The sequence below is a fragment of the Trachurus japonicus genome, chromosome 23, assembly GCF_045865225.1.
Source record: "Trachurus japonicus isolate A0001 chromosome 23, Traja_1.0".
Classification (NCBI taxonomy): domain Eukaryota; kingdom Metazoa; phylum Chordata; class Actinopteri; order Carangiformes; family Carangidae; genus Trachurus; species Trachurus japonicus.
This window is the reverse complement of record NC_140929.1, coordinates 11,538,132-11,558,527: the sequence shown is the minus strand read 5'-3', so window position 1 is coordinate 11,558,527 and position 20,396 is coordinate 11,538,132. Positions and strand designations below refer to the sequence as shown.

Genomic DNA, 20,396 nt, shown 5'->3' with positions numbered 1-20,396 from the left:
GCTGAAGAGCTGACTGTGTCATATCTTTCGATAGCAGAAATATACAGTGGGATCAAATGGTTTGAAAAAAGGGCATCTGAAACAATGACTAAAACATCAAGTAGACAACTTGAGATTGAAAATATGTCTGCACCTGCTCTCTCTGTCTCACTCTTAAAGACAGACACAGTGTACACTGACAGCAGCTTTTCAAATTCCACCTCCACAAGTGGGATGGAGCAGGAGGAGGGGCAGCAGGAATCGCCATAAACTCTATTTGGTCCTCTATTTGGCTTTGTTCCACGTTCCCACATCTTTCCACTTATTTTAAATTCCAAATGTGGGCACTTAAAACTCAAATCTTTTATTCATTGGTCTGATTGTGAAATACGGAGGTGGTTTGAAGTGCTTACGGTCACTTCCCAAACGGCATTTAGTGATTACAGAGCTGGGAGACAGAGTGGCTGTTTTCAATCTGGTTGCATGGTTATTCAATAACTCCAGCTCTCTCTCTCACACACACACATACACACTAGTGCTAGCACACAAATTCAACACTTAGGATGGTCTCCAATGTACAACAAACATATACACAAATCTTGTGAATGGTAGGATAAAATTCAATGTTGCATCTGCTTTTCCCCACCCTCATACATGCATATAATACATTCCTTATGTTTGAATGCTAATGTGAAACCCCTCTCTCTTTGTCTTTTACGGTCACACACACTCACATACAATCATATTCATCTCTCTCTCCCTCAGATGCATTCCTGTAAACACAAAAATACGCACTTTGTGACATAAATGGCTTTGAAATGTTGCCTCAATGTTTAAAACTAAATAGATTTCTTCTTAATTAAATTCATAAACATACACATGCTTCACATTCACAGAATATGGCACTCATCATCACCAGCAGTATCACATTACAGGCCATAAAAGGAAGATTGCTTTCCTACAGTACAATATGTTGTCATGGTAACTTCAAGGCTTCCTATATTAACTCTGGGCATCCGCAGTTCAAATACATCCCCTGTTTAAGTTGGAGCTTCTATTATTTATGTGTAAAGACACCTAGAAAGCTGGGAAAAGGGTCAAAGGAAGCTTCAGGGGACAATCTATGAAATGTGTTTGTGTGTGGCTTTACACGTATGTTGCAACACCAAGTTTAATCCTGTGAGAAGAATGTGATTCTCACAAATAGATAGCGCACCAATGAAATATAAGAGGATCAAAGGGAACAAGAATAGAAATGTAGAAGCGGTCAGAAGAGAGAAAATAGTGCTTCAATTTTATATCTTTTTTTTTTTCAAAAACCAATCCAAGCACTATCTGCCTCAGTAAGTGGTGTACCTGCGTATGAAATGACCTATTCACGTCAGCATTAGTATACCATAAAATCAAACTTGTGAAATCGAGCATGAGACATTTTTGGCTGTGAATCCTGATATATTTGAGCTTTTCTTATCAGCCCAACACATGGGAACAGTAAGTTGCTTGCAGCAGGTTATACTTTAGAATCATATCTATAGTTTACAAGAGGTTATTCCTTTACCAATGAAATAATTAGATCTGATGAAAACAGTGGAGTACCTTGGGCAGTGTACCGGTGCCGATGTAAATTGGGGATGGAGGAGGCTGGGTGGTAATTTAAATGGAACAAAAAGAAGGAGAAAAAAAAGAAAGAAAACCAATGCAAAAAACTCTCCGAACATATTAAATTGAGAGAATAACAATGAATGATTAATGGTTTTCATTAAAACGACACACCACAATAATTTTTCCCTCAGAGCAGGAGATGTTTATTACCCCAAAGCACATGTCATTAGTGTAAGGTTCTGGTATCATATAGAGACCAATTCATTTAGTGATGCTGAACACAAGTAGCAGTAAGGAGTCATATCTGTGCTGCGGCTGATTCTACAGATAATACTGGCGCACCTCTGGATAGGAGGGGAAGCTGTTATCCCCTGTGTCCTCTACAATTAACCCACAAGTGCTACAAGTGCTGCGCCATCCACGGTATATCCTATAGTAATGAAACCTTTTGCCTCAGGCTCTGTGTGACTGTGGATAAGAAACAATTTAAAAATGATGGTCAGCTATTGTGTTGTGTGTGAGAGAAAGTGCTGAGCTGACACAAGCCAAGAAACATCCTTTGGTATATGAAACTGTTTCAATTACCTTCACTGCCACTTAAAACACAATGAGCTCCATTTATTGATAAGATACTACTTCGGGCTGCCCAAACACACACACACACACACACACACACACACACACACACACACACACACATATATACACACACACATGGGTTAAAACACTGATAAGCCAATGTCATTCACAACAAAGCGTTAACATAGCACCATGTCTGCTCCATCAAAATCAATAATGGCCCCCGAGGGCGAGTGTCGCGGCCATGTTTAAAAGCAACAGCAAAACACCAGCAGTAATAATAACCATGTTAATTAGCTGGAGAGAAAGGTCAAGGCTAAACAAAAGAATTCCTCCTTATAAATATTTAAGTGTGATTAACATTGGCGGTCCTAATTAAGCCATCAGTCTTTGCCCCTGTGAAAGGGCCTTTGATTAGTCAACACTCAGGATGCCTCACTCCAATGAAGAGCAGCTCTGCAGGGCCTGATGGGAAAGCTGTTGAGGAGAGGGTGCATGTGTGGAAGATAGGATGATTGGTATTGTTTGTTTGTTTTTGTGAACTAATGGATATGATCAATCTTCTTGCCAATAGATTGAGCTTAAAATAATATATGTCATGCCACCATGTGCATAAACATCAGCCCAAACATATTCAGCAACATTTCTTTTTCTATTAAATGTGATAAATATATGAAATGATATTAGGGAAATAAGAGATTCTATCTTTTAAATAACCATAGCACATGTTGAAAGCAAAAAAATGGAAAAAAATGTTTTTAAAATGGTTAAAAATATCATTTTCTGCACGACAGAGTTTGGGTTTCAGGGCTTGAGTGATGCATTCCTGTATAGTGCAGTGGGGAGAATGTCATACCTCGAAACACCTGCCAAATTGCTTTGTACAGTGAGCTGAGCCCATATTTACCATCATATTAACAGATGTTGGTCTGTGGACACCACGGGGCTCAGTGGTTGACACTGTTACCTCGCAGCACGGAGCCCGCGGATCAAATCTGGGCCTCAGACTTGCTCTGTGTGAAATTTGTACGTTTACAGTTTTACACTTTCTCTCCTGGCCCAAAGTCACGCAGGTCAAGGGAAGTGGAAACTCCAGAAAAGATTGAGCAGGGGAGGGATCAATACAGGAGGTAAGAAGCAATCTTGAAAATGTACGGCATCACTACTAATTGACACACGCACACTAACACACACAACAATCAATAGGGCACACACACAAGCTCAATGCCAAATTACAATGCTCCAAGTCACCCATTTGGATTGAGTGTGTGTGTGTATGTGTTAGTGTTAGTGATGATGATGATGATGTCAGTGTCCCTGTTAGACCCTGAGACAGACATGGAATAGGGATAATCATATTTGAGTGTGTCTGTGTTGTGAATGCCTCGAAGCATCTTACACAACCCATTGGAGACAATGAGGTTAAAATACAATGTGTGTGTGTATGTGTGTGTGTGTGTGTTTTAATCTGCAATATCTCCTGTTTGCCCTCCGGCCCCTTGCTTACAATATGAGCGTGCATGTGCATGAGCTGCAGCCATATTGTAAATAATAAATATCTAGGCCATGTGAGCCTCTGTTTTCACCTTCTGTCCTGCATTTGTATGAACAGGTGTGTGTATGTGTGTGTTGAATCACAACAGTATGTGTTTATGTATTAAGGCGCCTCACATGACAATGCAAAGGTTACCACAAAGTACATTTCAGTGTGTGTGCATGTGTAGTTCTTATCGGAGAGGGGACAATGTGAGCGTACTGTATATAAATGGGCCCCGGTCGGTCTGAGTGCACTGGGTTTGTGGATGAAAATTAACAAGAGAAATGCTTCAGGCGGCAGCTGCACACCACAGCAGGCAAGCCGCACAGCACAAGTTGTAAGTGTAAAGTAATTTAAATCCTCTTCTGAAGGGTGAGAAAACATTTTTTACAGTTGTGGGGATTAGTCTAAACTGGCTTCTCGCAGGTCACGGATGAATAGGCTTATGCGGGGCCATGTAACAGGTTTAGTAGCCACTGGCTTGTGGCATAGTCATATGCTTTTCTAACATGGAGGGAGTATCCAACCTTCATGTGTCACTGAATCGCTGCCTCCTGACGTCTTGGTTAGATCTGTCACCTATTCGCTCCATATCAGCTGATCAAAAACTCATGGCTAAACCTTTTTCTTTTTTTTTCTTTCAGTGGTTTCTTTTCACAATACCGAGGATACAAGGGTAGAAGCACAAAGAATGACATGGTTGTTTGCTCACCACTTTGTTGTAGGATTTGATCCATTCAGCAATACAATATACTGTGAACCGTGAGGCAACAGATATCAGCTTGTATAGAGGATTGAGAATAAAGGTAGAGTGTGTAATGCTGCAACCAGCTGTGCCACTTACCTGGGGGCAGGGTCACATGGGGCTGGAGCCAGTCCTATAGCTGACATAGGGCGAGGGGGGTTTACAGCCTGGACAGGTCATCAGTCTATAACAGGGCTGACATATCGTTAGAAACAATCTCACACATTCACATTCACACCTATGGGCCCAATTTAGGGCCCCGAGAACCTGCAGAGAACCCAGACAGGCACAGGGAGAACATGCCGACTCAGGCCCAGAGATCAAACCCAGTGCCTTCTTACTGTGAGGTGACAGTGCTTACCACTGCATCTGCTTGCCATCTCTATCTGATATAAATAGCTGAAAGGTAATTTCATCCAAATATCTCAAGAATTCAATAGTGTGGTGATTTGCTTCATCAGTACTTTAATTCTTCGCTATAACATACTTCAAATTCCAATGCCTCAGGCCACATATCCACTGAGATGTACATTGTGCTACTGTTACAACTGTCAATGCAACAACATGCAGCCAACACGAGTGGGAACATGAGGTATAGAGGAAATCAAATCTGACTGAGTTTATTACTGTATGATCCCCACAGGAAATCAAACTACTGCATATCAGAACATGAACCCAACTTTGAAAATGAACCAGTGGAAAAACAAATTTTCCTTGCACTAAAATGTGTCAAATAGAAACAAATTCAAAGTTTTCTTTGTCAGCAGTGGAGTTTTTTTTCTCATTACCAAACTTCTGTCTCACTGCCTCCCAACAAGCTGCTTTTGTTTTTTTAAAGTCCTGCATCCCATAAAAGAGCAAGAGAGGGATTTGGTGGGATATACTGAGTATTGTCACTCTGAAGAAAGCAGACATACTTTAAACCTGCAATCTGTTGCTTTCCTGACATTAAAAACAAAGACAGAGCCGTTAAAGTCCTCCGTGAGAAGCTATCTCTCCTTGCGCAGTGAAATTACCTTTGACTGCCTGGCTAATGTGAACATTAATTATTGACTATTTGTAATGCAACACTGCCACAAGCCATGGGCTTGGAAATTAGCACCCGGTTAAATCACCACTGTCTCATTCACAAACAGAGCATTTATGTAGAGATGTAATTTTTACACTTATATGATAATAATATACACTAAGTAGGGAACTGTCAGCTCGCACATCTGCAGTTTTGTATGAAGAAATTGTTTAATTGCTTTAAGTTTGTGGGTGTACATGTGTGTCTGCATGTGTGTCTGCGGGTGTATGCGGTCTTCAAGGTCATCCTCCTCCCCTGACGGTCCTACTTTCTCTTCTGCACAGCAGCTCAGGGCCTCATTACCGCTCACTTTATCTCTGGAGGGAAACTGAGAGTCAAAGCCGAGCTCTCACTCACTGCCTCAGTCTTCACTTCATACACGAACACACACACACACACACACACACACACACAGCTGTCCACCCCACCATCACCACAAATAATGTCAAGTCTTTTACGCAGCTTTCATGACAGAGAACGACCATGTATTCGTTACATTCTTTTCTTCACATTGTTTTTTATCTTCCCGTTCTCTTTCGCCTCCAGTCCATCACTTATTCAACAGATAGTTATTTATCTCTGCAGCTTTCCACACCACAAAACCAAGCCTGTCATTTATACATAATTAAAGCTCATTTAACTGACTCGCTGTACTTCTTGTCCTCATAACAAAACTGCTACCAATTTTTTTTTTAAAGGCTCTTGTGGGGTCAAACTGAGCTGTCACAAGACAAGACAGACACTTAAATCTATTGTATTTGTCTGTTATGCTGTAAAATCGACAGATAGGCTACTGTGGCCTATAGTTTATAAAGGAGACATAGAGGTTTTTAAATCCATTCTCTGTCTATATTTTGATCCTGTAACTACAGTACTGACTCCTGCTGACCCTCAAAACACCAGAGGTGATGATTCATGTATTTTTGATCATCTGACATTTCAGAACCTGACAAGCAACATGAATCTTACTTTAAACCCTACAGTAAAAGGTCCCATATGTTTTGCTGGTTTTTATGTGAAGTTTTCACACACAACTTGTGTAGATGTGTGTGTTTGTCTCAGGGATGGGGTTAGTGGTTTGCTTTTGCTTTTATTCTGGATAAAGGTTGTGACGTCACAAAGTTGTAGAAGTCCATTTCCTGTCTTTCACAGTATTTATAAAGCACAAGAAGAATTTCCACAATGTGGGAGTATTAAGAATTTCAGAAAATTGCTGTTCCTGTGACAAAGAAACAGATCAGTGGTGCTGCTGCTGGGCAGATTTACTTACCTTCCTAGAAAGACACCTGTCTCCAGACTTTATGCTAAGCTAGCTAAGCTAACCAGCTGCTGGCTGCAGATTTGTGTTCAGTGAACAGATGAATGCGGTTTTCATCTAACTCTGGGTGAGAAAGTAATTAAGCATACCTCCCCCAAATGTTGAATTCCTTGTTTTTCAACCCAAAGTTAGATTGCACAGCAGTATACTGGCTCTGCCTCAAATGTCATTAAAGTTTGATTCAGTCCAATGAGACTTTCTCTGCCACTGAAAAGTCTTTGCATGACCAAAAGTTCGGTCTGCCAGAAAGAAAGACAGAAAGAGAGAAAGAAAAAAAACGGAAGGTAGCAACACTTTCTAAGACTGAGCCAATAACTCACTCCCCCAGCAGCAGAAGTTCGAGCTGGAATGAAACGGCTGTTGATCGCGCCAAGCACACAGACCCCAGCACAGACTCAGAGAGAATAGGAGAAGAGGTGCAGACTGGGAGAAGAAAAAAAAAGAAAAAAGAAAGTACAAATAAATAAAAGTGGGTGAGAATAGCAGAGGGAAGTGTGAGGGAGAAAGAGAACTCCATAAATTGCAGCCCGGTGCAGGGCTGCAGGAAGGGCGTAGCAGCCTGATGAATAGAGCCATCAGCCTAAGCAGAGGCTACAGAGCAGCCTGCCATCTGCCTGCCCATTACTAGAATGGAGTGTATGATGGTCTTCTCTCATCTGCAGGCCCCACTGGCATCGCTGGCAACCAAGACCATTTCTGTATGTGTGTGTGTGCCGGTGTGCGATCACTCAAATCCAGACAGGACAAGCTGTCATTGTCTATACATAACCATAACTGCATTTTTCTAGTGTCTTCTTTGTTTTAATTTGTGCGGGTAAATGAATTTGCTAGGAGCTTGTATCTACATGAGGCATAGTACGAAACTGTGTGTGAGTATGTGTGTGTGTGTGTGTGTGTGTGTGTGTGGAGGCGAGGGTGGCCCTCAGAGAAGAGTAACAGCAGCGTGGCAGACGAATTCACACCTCATTGGCAAGCGAGGAGAGCCAATCACCGCCAGCAGATCCGCCCCTCAGGCTGCCGTCCTATTCTTTAGCGTCCTGGATGAGTTAAGAGAGAGTGAGGGGAAAGAAAGAAAAGTACGGAAAAAGAGCATAGAAAGAGTGAGATGGCACAAAAGACACCCCCTCCAAAAAAAAAACAGTAAATGCAAACAGAAGAAAAGGGATAGAGAGACACAAAGAGACGCACAGACGGATAAGAGCCAGGGAGGGAGAGTGGAGAAAACTTTAAAGAGAAGGTCATTAAACCAAATGTGATTAGTCATCATGGTGGAGGACGTTGTCTTTTGTATTGCAGGGTTGAGTGCATTCTGGCATTTCTTTTCTTTTCTTTAGTCGACTTCTTTAGAGAACAGAGGCAATATAGGACAGAAATATCATAAAAGCATCAAAATGAAATTGTAGCTTTATCCTAATCGCTTTATACGGTCCAACACAGGAAGCTGGTGCTGACAAAATTCCTCTGTTCATACGCAGACAGATGGCACAGAGCACTTAAAGGCCCATATAAATAACAGTCAAAGTGGCATGCAGTATGGGTGGGAGTGCAGAGCGAAATGTCTCCAAGTACATTAAAGGTACAATGTGAGGTAGTTATTATGAACAGAATGATTAGCATGAAATAATTATAAGCATCAGAGAACACTGACTACTATTTATTTCCACAGGCTTCAAAATGGAGAGAGTGGAGAGACGTAATTGACAAGTTGGATTGTATGTAAAAAAAATAAAATAAAACTCTGAAGCTACAGGGAGTAAATAGGGAATTGGTGGAGGTTTGAAGCTTTGGATTAAAATCAGTGGAGAAGGTGGAAAGTTTGACGCCAAATATCCAGAGTGGGTTGAAAGGTTATTTTTATTGAATAAGGTTATTATATACATTTCCTTTCTGGGACCTCACTACAAACAAAGCATGTTACAGTAAGTGTGTGTGCATTTTGTTTAAGTCATGAGTAGCTATGTGCTGCTGTAACACAACAAAGTCCCAGGTATGAGACATTAACCATGTTACCATCCCTCTCCGGCTCATGCTAGGCACTGAGATTTGACACCGATACCGCCCTGATGATTGGCTGATTAGATTAGCCGACTGGATTTTAACCACACTCCTCCTTCCTGTTTAAGGGAAGTGGTTTCGTCATGGCTCTCGGGATGAGATGCAACACTCTACAGTTACCTGTCATGTTACTCTGTGCTATATTTACATCCATAAGATGTTATGGATTGCTGTTTGTGCTGCAGCAGTAAATTTGTAATGTGTTACAAGAGTTGTGCCAAACAAATATTGGTTGTACAAAATCTTGGATCACATGGAAACACTTGATTTATAATTATAGTCATATTTTGATTGATTCTTGAATACTGATTGAGTGACAGTGAAATCAAACTGAGTAACATGCAGAACAATGGAAAGGTGATTCAGATTAGTGTTTTGCCCGTTTGACACTAATTAGTAGGTAATTTATAAGCTCATCTATTAATATCCATTAACAAACTCACTAACCATTAGTACACGTCAAAATCATTGTATGTATGTCTACGTTTAGCACAAATGTAGCCTACATTTTATTAATTTGTTAATCATTTGCTTACAATTGCACTTAGTAAATGACAATATCTCCTAAATAACTGGTTCATAATTAGTTTAGTTGATTTATAAATGCTGAATCTAATTAATTAAATATAAAAACCAAATTACTGATGAACCTATAAATCAAGGGTTTAACATTTATGATAGCATTTATTATTACATACAATTTGTAATGCTGTATAAATGATTACTTATCATAGTACGTTTTAGGTATTATAAAACAGGGTGTTACCTGTAAAACTATAAAAATGAGAAAACAAACTTAAATAAAAGCCAAATTTGATTCACCTTACCTGAACTACTTGTTACTGTATTTCTATTTCTTTTTTCTCTGGAGAAAGGTGTGGGGAGCGAGACGACTGTATTTCAGTTCCTCTCCTCCATCACTTCAGCCCCCGCCAGAGGCCAGGAGCCTTGGGGACCCCTCAAGACCTCTGCCACAATCTGAACACCGTCCGATGCCACCGGGCAGCCTCGCCTCAGTATTTAGGAGCTGCTCGTTGCTCAAGGACAATCTCCTCCTCACTCACTGAAGTCGTAATGAAATGGGAAAAGCAATTCTTGTCTGCCCCAACTCACTCTGTTATTATCCAGCACTTATTCCATTAGTTATTCCCCCTCAAACACTGTTTCTTTACATCCAAATCTCATTACTTGTGCGACCTGATAAATGAGATTTTAACGGTGACTTCAGAAGGTGTGTGTATAAATTACAGCTAATACAGCACTACATTAATTTTGAATTATCCCAACTCTGCATTATGTCCTTCTCTAATAGACTGTTTCCCAGGCAATACATCAAACTGAAGAAGCAAAAGTGCTCCTCCTTTGTGACTTTGTGTTTTTATATTGGCTTTTACAACTTAAAACAGGATCTTGAGGTCGTGGCCTAGGCCTTTGAACTGACAAGGTTATAGCCCCGTGTTTGGATCTCATGATTTTATAATCATGTTTTTTAATTATATCAGAGGGGACGTAATCTCATTACAGACAGAATACACCGTTAAATCACTTATCTGGGCCGAGAGGCTGCGGGTCAGACAGGAGGAGTCTGTGCTGGTGTCAGGCTCACTGGGAAAAACAAGTGGCAAGAGAGTTGTAAAAAATGGGGCTTAGTCTGCTCTGTGGAGAAACACCTGCCATGAACTCCAATACCCATTATCCCCCAACCTTTAGAAAACCCCTCCAACACACAAACACACACAGCCGCTGTATAATAGAAGTCAGCCCCTAACCCCTCGGAGACTCCAGGAGTCAGAAAGCAAAAGGACAGCTGACTGACAGACAGAGGGGGATTAGTCACAATGAATCTCATGCTTGCAAGCACACACACACACACACACACACACACACTCACTCTCTCTCACACACACATACATGCTCTCGTGCCCTGTCCATCTCACATACTTCTTCCTCTGATGCAGAATTAAGATAATGTTTGTCTGCCATCACCTGCCTCCACATCAAACCCAGATGGTGTCCCCAGGACTCAGAGGTGGAGGGGTGGGGGGGCGTCAAATATCCACACACACACACACACACATAGAGTTACTGCATCTATAAAAAGTGCGTGGATGGCTGCATTACTACCCCACCCACACATACACACTGTCAAACCAAAACACACATATACATCCAGCGTCTGTCTATCCTGTTATGCCCCAGCCCAGAGAGTCTGGCAGAGTGCAGACAGCGTGGAGAAGCCGTCTCCTCCAAGGCAACATTAGCCTGGGAGGCTGAGCAGAGAAGAAACACACTCCATAAAAGAAAGAAAGAAAGAAATGAGGAAAGAAAGGAAGAGCGGGGAGAGAAAGGCAAGGAGGAAGTAGATAAGTGAAAGGAAAGAGGGACAATGAGCGGATAAGGAAGAGGTAGAGATCCCCGCTCCTTTCACTGAACAGCTGAGGATTCACACAACAGAGCTGTAAGAGGACAGACAGACAGACAGACAGATAGAGAAGATGAAGCAGAACATCTGGGAAGAATACCCCCCCGCTTCAGTCCTCCCCTCTCTTGGGCTCATTCACTCTGCTTGGAAAAAATGTCACCGTGACAACACGAAGGCTGCGTATCCATCAAAGATGTACAACGCTTCTTGCAATTAGCATAAAACACACACATACACACGCTCACGCTGGAGAGATGCAGCCAGCTGAATATTTATGGAGAAAAGTTCAACAACAGTTTCTGCATCGTTTCGTCTTTTTTATTTTCCTCTGATCAGACATCGTCACAAGTGTTGGTCTGGATGAATACTCAACACGCAAGATTGTTACATTATTAACATAACACAATCGCACACAAACAGATGCAAAGAAGAAACAGATGCGTACATGAGTATCTGTGTAAGAGGATAGTGCACTAGGAGCCTGAAACAATGACAACAATGTAGGATTGACTTTAAATGGAAAAAAATAGACTTTTATTTTCCTAAGGGCGTCAGAGTAAGTGAGTGAGTGAGTGAGGAAAGGTACAAGTGGCTTGTGACACAGGTGGCTGGTGTTTCTTGAGGTGGTTTCCATGGTTCGTCTTTGTCCTTTAAAGCGTGCCCCGCTCTGGCCCGCTGGGTTTGCCGTAGCTCACCGCTGTGTGTCCCCCCCTCAATATGGCGGACGGCATCATCGCCCGCCTTTCTTGCCATTCTCGCAGGAGAGATAGACGAAGGGTTAAGAGAGGACGGGGGGAGGAGGTGAGACTCGAGGGAGAAGAGGGTGTCTATTTCTCAAGGTGCTTCGAGTGTTCGGTGCCTCTGGTCGGGTTCAGGTCACAGGGTTTCTGAGGAGGTTGTGTGTGTTTGTGTGTGTCGGTGCTGATTCATTCACTCTGCTCCTCCAACTCCAGTTTGGTTCTGTCCGTCAGTCGGTCGATAATCAGTAATCCCACACAATAAACTCTTCATTGCTCTCTCGTTCTCCCTGTGTCCTCCTTAACCCCCAGTCCTCAGCTTGTTCTGCGGACAACAACAAGAGAAGGAAGTGCATTAGATAAACAGAGAAGGGCGAATAAAATGAAATCAAAGTGAAGGAACAAACAGAGGAGAGAGACATTATGTCAAATGGAGGACGGAGGCCTGAGAGGACGATAAAAGAGGAAGAGGATGCAGTGAGTTGGAGTGAAGTTGAGAAAGGACTAGAGGGCAGTGGATTCCATGTTAGCTGTTAAGTGCGACCACAAATCCCCAGCACTCCCTGTCAATAACCATTTGAACCGGCCTATTGCAGCTGATGCCTGTGGATGAAAACTGCCTGGGAGAAGATGAGTGAAGGGAGAGAGGAAAAAAAAAAGAAAGAAAAAGAAAAAGCAGATCAAACGGGGACACGAGGAAGGAAAATAAGGTAAGAAAGTAAGAAAGAAAAACATCATCTTCCTCTCTGACCAACTTAATAACGGTGTTGGGAATCGGATGCAGTCCATGTCAGTTACCTACCGAGCTTATTTTCCACACGATCGATCTGACCGTGAAATGATTATCAATAAAAAAAACAGCTGCTCGCAGCGCAGCCTGGCACATTGTGAAGTGCAAGTTAAGACAAAAAAGCAGACTGAAGAAAACACTTAAAGGATGATTTCAGTTTATTACAACTTGGGCCTGTTTCTTTTTTGTTTGTTGTTGTTCTGGCTGCCGTCATTTCTATAACATGAGCCGCTGCACCGGAGGTAGCTGCTAAGACCTGGGAACATAGCAGCATCACTATAATGAATACCAATAGGCTGCACCAATCCAATAAATGTCTGTGCTGATACCGAGCTTATTAGAGGGGCCCTGTTGGGGATTCTTGTTAACTAACAAACTTATGTTTACATTCTCATGGAGCATTGTGTGTATGCTGAAGGTCTATCTCATCATTTGCTTAAGGTAAAACTGGAGGGATGTGGATTGCTAGAGATGGGAATAAAGGACTGGTCCCAGTTCAGTAGTGGTTCCAAATAGTTTGAACTGTATTCGTGATCTTAAGTTGTATGATTTTCTATCCCCCATAGAGGAAATTAAAACTAACATGGCAGCACAAAGAGTAGCAACACAGAGGGAACATGTAAGAAATAAGAAATAAAACAAGACTCAGAACTGAATCTGAATCTGTTGGCTGATAAACGTCTAAAGTCTTTGAGATGACTTTCAGCTTTTTGCAGATCAGCAGTTCTTCTTATTTCTTGTAAGTGTACTATTGATGGTTCCTATCGATGAGTGCTGTCTCTCTGCAAGAAAGTTCAGGGTTCGATTCCCCAGGCTTGGAGCCTTTTCTGGGTAGAATATGTATGATCTCCATGTGCCTGCATGGGTTTCTTTCCAGGTTCTCTGACTTCCTCCCACAGTCCCATGGCAATTCTAAATTTCATGTAGCTGTGAATGTGAGTCTGTTAAGTTGTGACTCACAACTGGTCCAGGATGTGATGAATAGATTGGCTCCAGCCAATGGATGAATGGATGGTTCATTTCAGGTAAAGGACAGTGGCTATAACCCACTCCTCCAGGCTTGATACCTCCTGAGTAATTAGCTTTTCTAATGTTAGTCAAGAGGTTAAATAGTTTTTCCCACCAACACTGTCTTTATGTTTAAATGATTATTCTAACATGGACATGATCAGTGATTTGTGTAGTTAGTGGAATAGATGGTGTTTGCTTGATGTTTAGGACGAATTTAATCACCTCAATGGAGGCTGTGTATCAAGCGTTCACATTTTTCTCGCCACTGTATATTAAAGATGATGTTGGAGCAGCTATGTGAGCCGGCTCCTTTTTCATTTCAATCCTTGCAAACGTAACACCCTTTGAAAACACAAATAGGGCTGCGGCTCGGCCCCTTTGAGAGTAAAAGTGAGATAGAGGGGTCAGTCTAAAAAATGAAGTGGAGAAGGAAAAGATAGGGAGCAAGAGGCGGTCATGCAGCGAGAATATGGAATGAGGAGGCGAGCAGTGGATGGAGAGATCGGCCTCCGTGATAAACTCTTATTCATAGAGGGAGAGAGAAAGAGAGACTTAATCTGTCCTTCGACTGGCGCTTCCTCGCTGTTCGCTATCTGGACCTGTGAAATGCTGTGACTAGGGGGTGAAGTGACGGTGGATGGGATGGGGGGGGGGTGAAGGAGGGAGCGAGAGCAGGTCTAAATGTTATCACCCACCATGGCAATATGAACGCTAATTATCAGTGACAAAGGCTTGGGCGGATCACAGCGCCACCGTCTCAGCTGACTCCAGTTGAAGGGTCAGTGTTGTAAAAATGAGATTTGGTGGGGGGGGATTTGTTTTTCATCCTCCGTGAGCTGGCACCTTGGACTTCTCATATATATAACCACTGAGCTGCAGTTTGTAGTAGAAGTGAAGGTTTTGAAGGAAAAGGGCAAAGAAGGAGACAGAGATTTGGCTGTAGAGGTCGGCTGACCTTCCAGAGGTCAAAGTCATGTCCTTTGACACGTTGAGTTCAGCTTCCTGTTTGCCTCTGATAAACCTATGTGTAAACATCCTAATCATCAACCTGCAACAGCAAATATCAATCCTGGTTTTTTTTTTGTCAGCTGTGTAATTCTGCACATTATTCCCTTTTTAAAGCCTTATCACAGAACTGTTTCTTTTGCACCTAATGACTTTAAAAGCAAGTCTTAGGCAGATAAGCGCAGATGAACAGGAGTGCGCCGTGATTGCCGGGGGGTGATAAACACAAGTGGATTACCATATCGTCTCAGGCTTGCTTCCAAAACAATTTACAAGATCATAACAGCATCCGGACTGTGAACGCACCCCTTGCTGAATCTTGACGAGGCTACAGGTAGCTCTCTTAAAAACGCACACATACACACACATCTACGTGATGAATAAAACATTGTGCAATTTACATGATGTATAGCTTAAAAATCTGCCTGCATCTGACTTTTAGATCTAATACTAATACCCACGAGAGTGAGCCAGAGACACCATGCTCAGTTTTCCTCATTTCCGGCAAAACAATGTAATTGTGAAAAAAAAAATCTAATAGAAAAGCTCTATGAATGTAAATTGAGCCTTTTTGGGGGGCGACGGATGTTACATATCGCAAAGTGAGAGAGGTGGAATCAAGTTAATATCAACCTGAGTGACATTACTATTACCATATAGTGTGCGGCCGTGGGAGACAGAGGGCAGAAAAAGAACATTTGTAGTTGACAATGAAAGGAGAAGACGATGGTGTCCAACTAGCGGCGGCTACTCCCTTGGTCTTATTACATTAAAACACACACACGGAGACAGTCAGGGGAACGCCTGTGTCAGCAGGTATTATGGAAATATACTGGAAGGGTTTAAACTAGCTATTTAGAGTGGGCTTTACTCAGGCGCCAGTCGCCCTGTGGAAATTATATTCTCCTGTCTAAAAGCAAAGAGCTGGTGCATGGAAATGGATGCTGGTGTGTAGATACATGTGTATGTGTGTGTAATGTCTGGTGTGTTTCATACAGGCATCTATTAAGCGAATGACTGCTCTACTGTAGTTACCATACACATCTATGAGCTCTATGACGTTTACTGGAGCTAATACACACACACACACACACATAGGGCTACTTTGTAATACAAATATCAATTCAACTGAAAGCTACACTGCAGGATTAAGAAGCGCTACAACTTACATATCATCCGTCCATGAAGGTGCATGCATGTACTTGTCGTTCTTCAGAGGGGGAAAGACGGGTTATTTTTAATCATTCAAATTCCAAGTTTTACGCATTTTCCTTTCATGCTCATTCTTTTCACTTAACAAGCACGTGCGTATCATTCATATGCAAAAGATAGGAGTGTGTAGTGTATCAAATGATGAAAGATAAGCGGCGGGGTTTGGTAAACACGCACCTGTTTGGCGTTGTTGACACACTGTAGGTAGAGGGCTGCTATGTTGGAGCAGTGGAGGGTTTTCCCCACGTTCTCTTTGTAGCATGCGAGGATCTGGCCCTGCAGGTCCGCACACACCGGATACATCTCGTACCGCCTGAGGAGAGAGGGGGGAGAAGTGTGAAAAGGTGGAAAAAAATATGGTGTCATGAAGAGAAGTAGAGAGAGTGTGAAGGGTGAGAGATGAGGAAAAGGCATAAAAGTGTAAAAAAAAAGGAAAAAAAGTGATAAATGTGAGAGAAAAAAGAGAATCACAAAGACAGCCAATGTAGATAGAATGAGTATGAGATACAGAGACGGATAAAGACACATTGTTGGTGTGGAAAATGAGCATATCGATGGTCATTTTCTCTCAAGAGAGTGACACCACTGAGCTATACTGTACTGCAGTCCCCAGTGTGTGTGTGTGTGTGTGTGTGTGTGTGTGAACACCCGATATTTTCTATTACCACCATCATTCAGCCCCCCCAAAAAAACACCTGAAGCAAGAATCCGCATTACTGTATCTGCCGGGATGAATGTCAAAGGTCAGTCCAACCTCCAGAGCGCGCTGTGATGACCGTGTCGATGTGTGCATTACAACTTATCGACAGAGGAGCCAGAGGGTTTTTCTTTTTTTTTCTCCCCCCTCCCTGAAAATGGACAATAAGAAGCTAACAACAATGGCTTCAGCCCCTGGAAAGGCAGATCCATTAGCGCGGTGGGAACTGTGCAGAAGAGAGGCCAAGACTGCGGATCAATGTGCAACAAAGAGCAAAACAACACCAGCTCTATCTGGTTTAATCTGGAGAAAGTGATCAAGCTTATGTGTTGTGATGATGATAATGATGATGGGGTTAAGATGATGGCCAAGCTAAGTATACCTTCCTGGCAAATTAGTCCCTTGTTCCTCCATCTTAACACTAAAAACCCACTAAAAAGGCCTCATGGGGGAGGTATTGATCACTCTGCTAGGTACTAAGGAATCCATCCATTGATTCAGAATGGCTCCCTGAAAGTGGCAACCATTTACAAACTGGGTAGCTCTCACCTTGGACTGGTTGAAAATGTCAAACTCTATCTTCTTGCATCCAAGTTGTGGACTGTGAATGCAAATGGTCTGGTTATTGGCTTCACTTCACTAGCTTAGCACGCTGCAATCTGTCCTTGAGGTTCTGCTCCAGCGTTACTGCTAGCTGCCGTGATCCAGATGCTAGCGCTTCTAATGATGGATGCTACGCTAAACTTCAGTGCCTTTGAATGGGACTTCCTGTTAGATGCAAGAGTTGGAGGCCTCAGCCAATCAAAGCAGTGGAACGTACCGCCGGTGCCCGATGTTAACTGCTTTTGTCTGTCTCTTCGCACACCCCATAAAAAAACCCCCATAATGACAACACGCGTGCACACGCGCACGGGCTATTATGCTAATGGTGGTGTCATCGTTTTGTTCACACCAGTGCTCAGGACACTCCATCTGCCTCACTAAACACGCCTTGCATGGGTGTGAAAGAGAAAAGGGATTTTGCCCATCAGCAACTCTGAAAGATCTCAAAGGAATATTGGGTGGAGGGCGGGGGTATATGAAGCTGAAGCCGAGCCCCTGTAGTCACAATCAGATGTTTGATTTGCCCCGTGGGGTGAGGAATTACCCCCCTGCTGGATACAAGGCAGGGGATTGGTGGCATGGGTCATTAGCCAGGGTGCAATGCAGCAGGAAGATGGCGCAGCCAGGATGTGTACATATGTGTATGTATGGCCATGTTTGTTAAGGAGGAGGAGGAGGAGGGCCGGAAAAAATCTATAGTCCTTGTGAGTACAGGTCAGTGACAATTTGTGGCAACATGAGAGGTACTCACAACTGTAGTGAGAATAATCAATACACTCCATCATTCAGTTGCCAAGAAACATTCAATAGGAAGCTACTTGAGAGAATAAAAACAGGCAATTTGGACACTTGGAGGAATAAGTTGACATTTTGGATCTACTTTTCCTTACACTAACCTCTGTAACTTTTTTTCTTAAACTTACTGAACAGACATGACAGTTGTATTGATCGTCTCACTCTCTGCAGGAGAGGAAATTAATTAGTATATTCCCCAAAACGTCAACATTGCTTTATTCCCGGTTTGGTCCAACTCCTCGAGTGCAGCCTGGGACGTCAGGATTGTTGGGTTGTGGAGAAGCTTCTGCGATTGTGGATCCATCGGGGAGGAGAGAGGAGATTCTAGTCATTTGCTAGGAGGCATAACAAGGCCATTGCTCTGCGTCGGAGGTATTGAACGATGACAAGCGGCGCGAGCTGAAATCGCTTGCCATCCTATTCCTATGGATCCCGGCGCTCATTTATTATACCGCCTATGGGCATCTACAGGGACGAGAGCAGCCACATACACCCACTAATTACTTTCTTAAGCATTTGCGTTAATGCCAGGTGCATCCTGCTGATACACACCGCAGTGTTTATCACCAGTAATGGCCTCTGAGAGAGAGAGAGAGAGAGAGGCAGGAGTACAGAGAAAGGGAGGGAGAGAGGAGGAAGGGGGGTGCAGAGGGGAATGAAGAGCAGTTCTTGATGAGGAACTAGACGGTGGTGTTTCCATTTTTTTTTTTTTTTGCCAGCTCTCTGGTGCTCTCTGTGAGGACGGGGCTGAGACGGCGGCTGAGTTAATCATGGAGACAATAACATTGTCACACACACTCCGCGGCGGCGCGCTGCATCCTCTATCATCTATCATTAAGATTAACATTAAGTTCATGATGCCAACCACACGGAGCCGGTAGGGAGAGACTTCCACCCCCTCCCTCTCTTCCTCCCTCCCTCCCTCCTCCTCCGTTTTGCATTAGGTGCCCTCTGTAGCGTTACGCAGCAGGGTGAGCAGATGCAAATATGACAGACATGTCACATCATGAAAAGGCTTTAATCCATGAAGATGATTTCCATTTTTACCTGTTGTGAGTTACACAAGCTCGCATTGTTTCACTTGACAATGAAACGCCATGAAATACATTAATGTATGTGCTCATTTCAGAGATTATGAATACCACCTTAAGAGAGAAGCCTTTTGTGATTCTAAGCCATTTATTACTAGTCTCGGGTTATGTCCATTTATCACCAGCACATAACTACATCAAATACCCCGCATCCAACAGTTCAATGTAAACTTCAATGATGCTCCCACTGTGGGAATCTGAGGGTATAATTATAGATGTACTTGAAAACAACAATGAATCATCCAGTTCCCATGTAACCTGAGTGGGGAGGCATTCATAAACAGGGGCATCGTGTCACATTCCCAAAGCTTATTTGAAAACTCCGTTTAAATGACAGGAAATGATAAAAAACAGAGTGACAGCCGGAGGCTTTTTGACATTTTTTCCAGCCTTGGTTTGGGTCTAGTGCAGAATTAGAGTTTTTATTAACAGGTTCTGTTGCTTTAGGGGGAGTTATCAGCAGCAGAAGACACAGTGCTCTTTGTATCGCCCTGTGGTTTCCAAACTTTTTTTTTAATGAGGCAATGTCTATTTACAGCGACTCATCAAATGCATGTCCGTGAGTTGTGACACAAGATGATATAAAACTAGAGAATTTAACAAAACCACAGCATCACTTTGGTTTTTTCTTATCTCCTCACCCCTTATGACCCCGTCTAGGATCTTAGCGACACTGCTGCTCTTCACTCGTGCAGCCATTACACACACATTACTCAACCCAGACAGACAGACACACACACACACACACACACACTCGATTGTCAGTTACCTGCATACTATACAGGCTTGCGCACAGATAAAAAATATTATAATGCTACAATATAAATGTCTACGCGCACAAATCAAAAGCTTATTTTACAGGTTATAAGAAGCAGACATGGTCAATAAATGTCCCGCTTCTCCCTTCTCCCTCTGTCTCACTATCTCTATCTGCCATTTATTCCTCTCTCCTTTATTCCCTCTCTCAATCCCCAGTGGTTCATGGGATATTTAATAAAACACCATGTGGAGAGGGGGAATCTGAAACAGAGACATCCAGCCACATACTCTAGGTTATTATTTGCACTGAGTGTGTGTCGGTGTGTGTGTGTGTGTGTGTGTATGTGTGTGTGTGCTGTACCACAGCGACAGTAAATCTAAACAGTCATA

At 42.7% G+C, this 20,396-nt stretch overlaps 1 protein-coding gene across 6 annotated transcripts in view; it reads right to left on the bottom strand.

Moving 5' to 3' along the window:
* Nucleotides 1-11,602: 11,602 nt before the first annotated feature.
* chchd3a (coiled-coil-helix-coiled-coil-helix domain containing 3a) overlaps nt 11,603-20,396 on the bottom strand; it is a 65,211-nt gene continuing 56,417 nt past the window's right edge. For 3 of the 6 annotated variants that reach the window (XM_085769922.1, XM_085769923.1, XM_085769925.1), the window contains 2 exons: nt 16,239-16,374; nt 11,603-12,368 (listed from right to left, as the gene is read on the bottom strand). In XM_085769922.1, the coding sequence (XP_085626048.1) occupies nt 12,345-12,368; nt 16,239-16,374 (160 nt within the window). In that variant the 3' untranslated portion in view covers nt 11,603-12,344. Of the gene's footprint in view, nt 12,369-16,014; nt 16,060-16,238; nt 16,375-20,396 lie in introns of those variants that run through there. The other 3 variants (XM_085769920.1, XM_085769924.1, XM_085769921.1) reach the window with 2 other exon arrangements.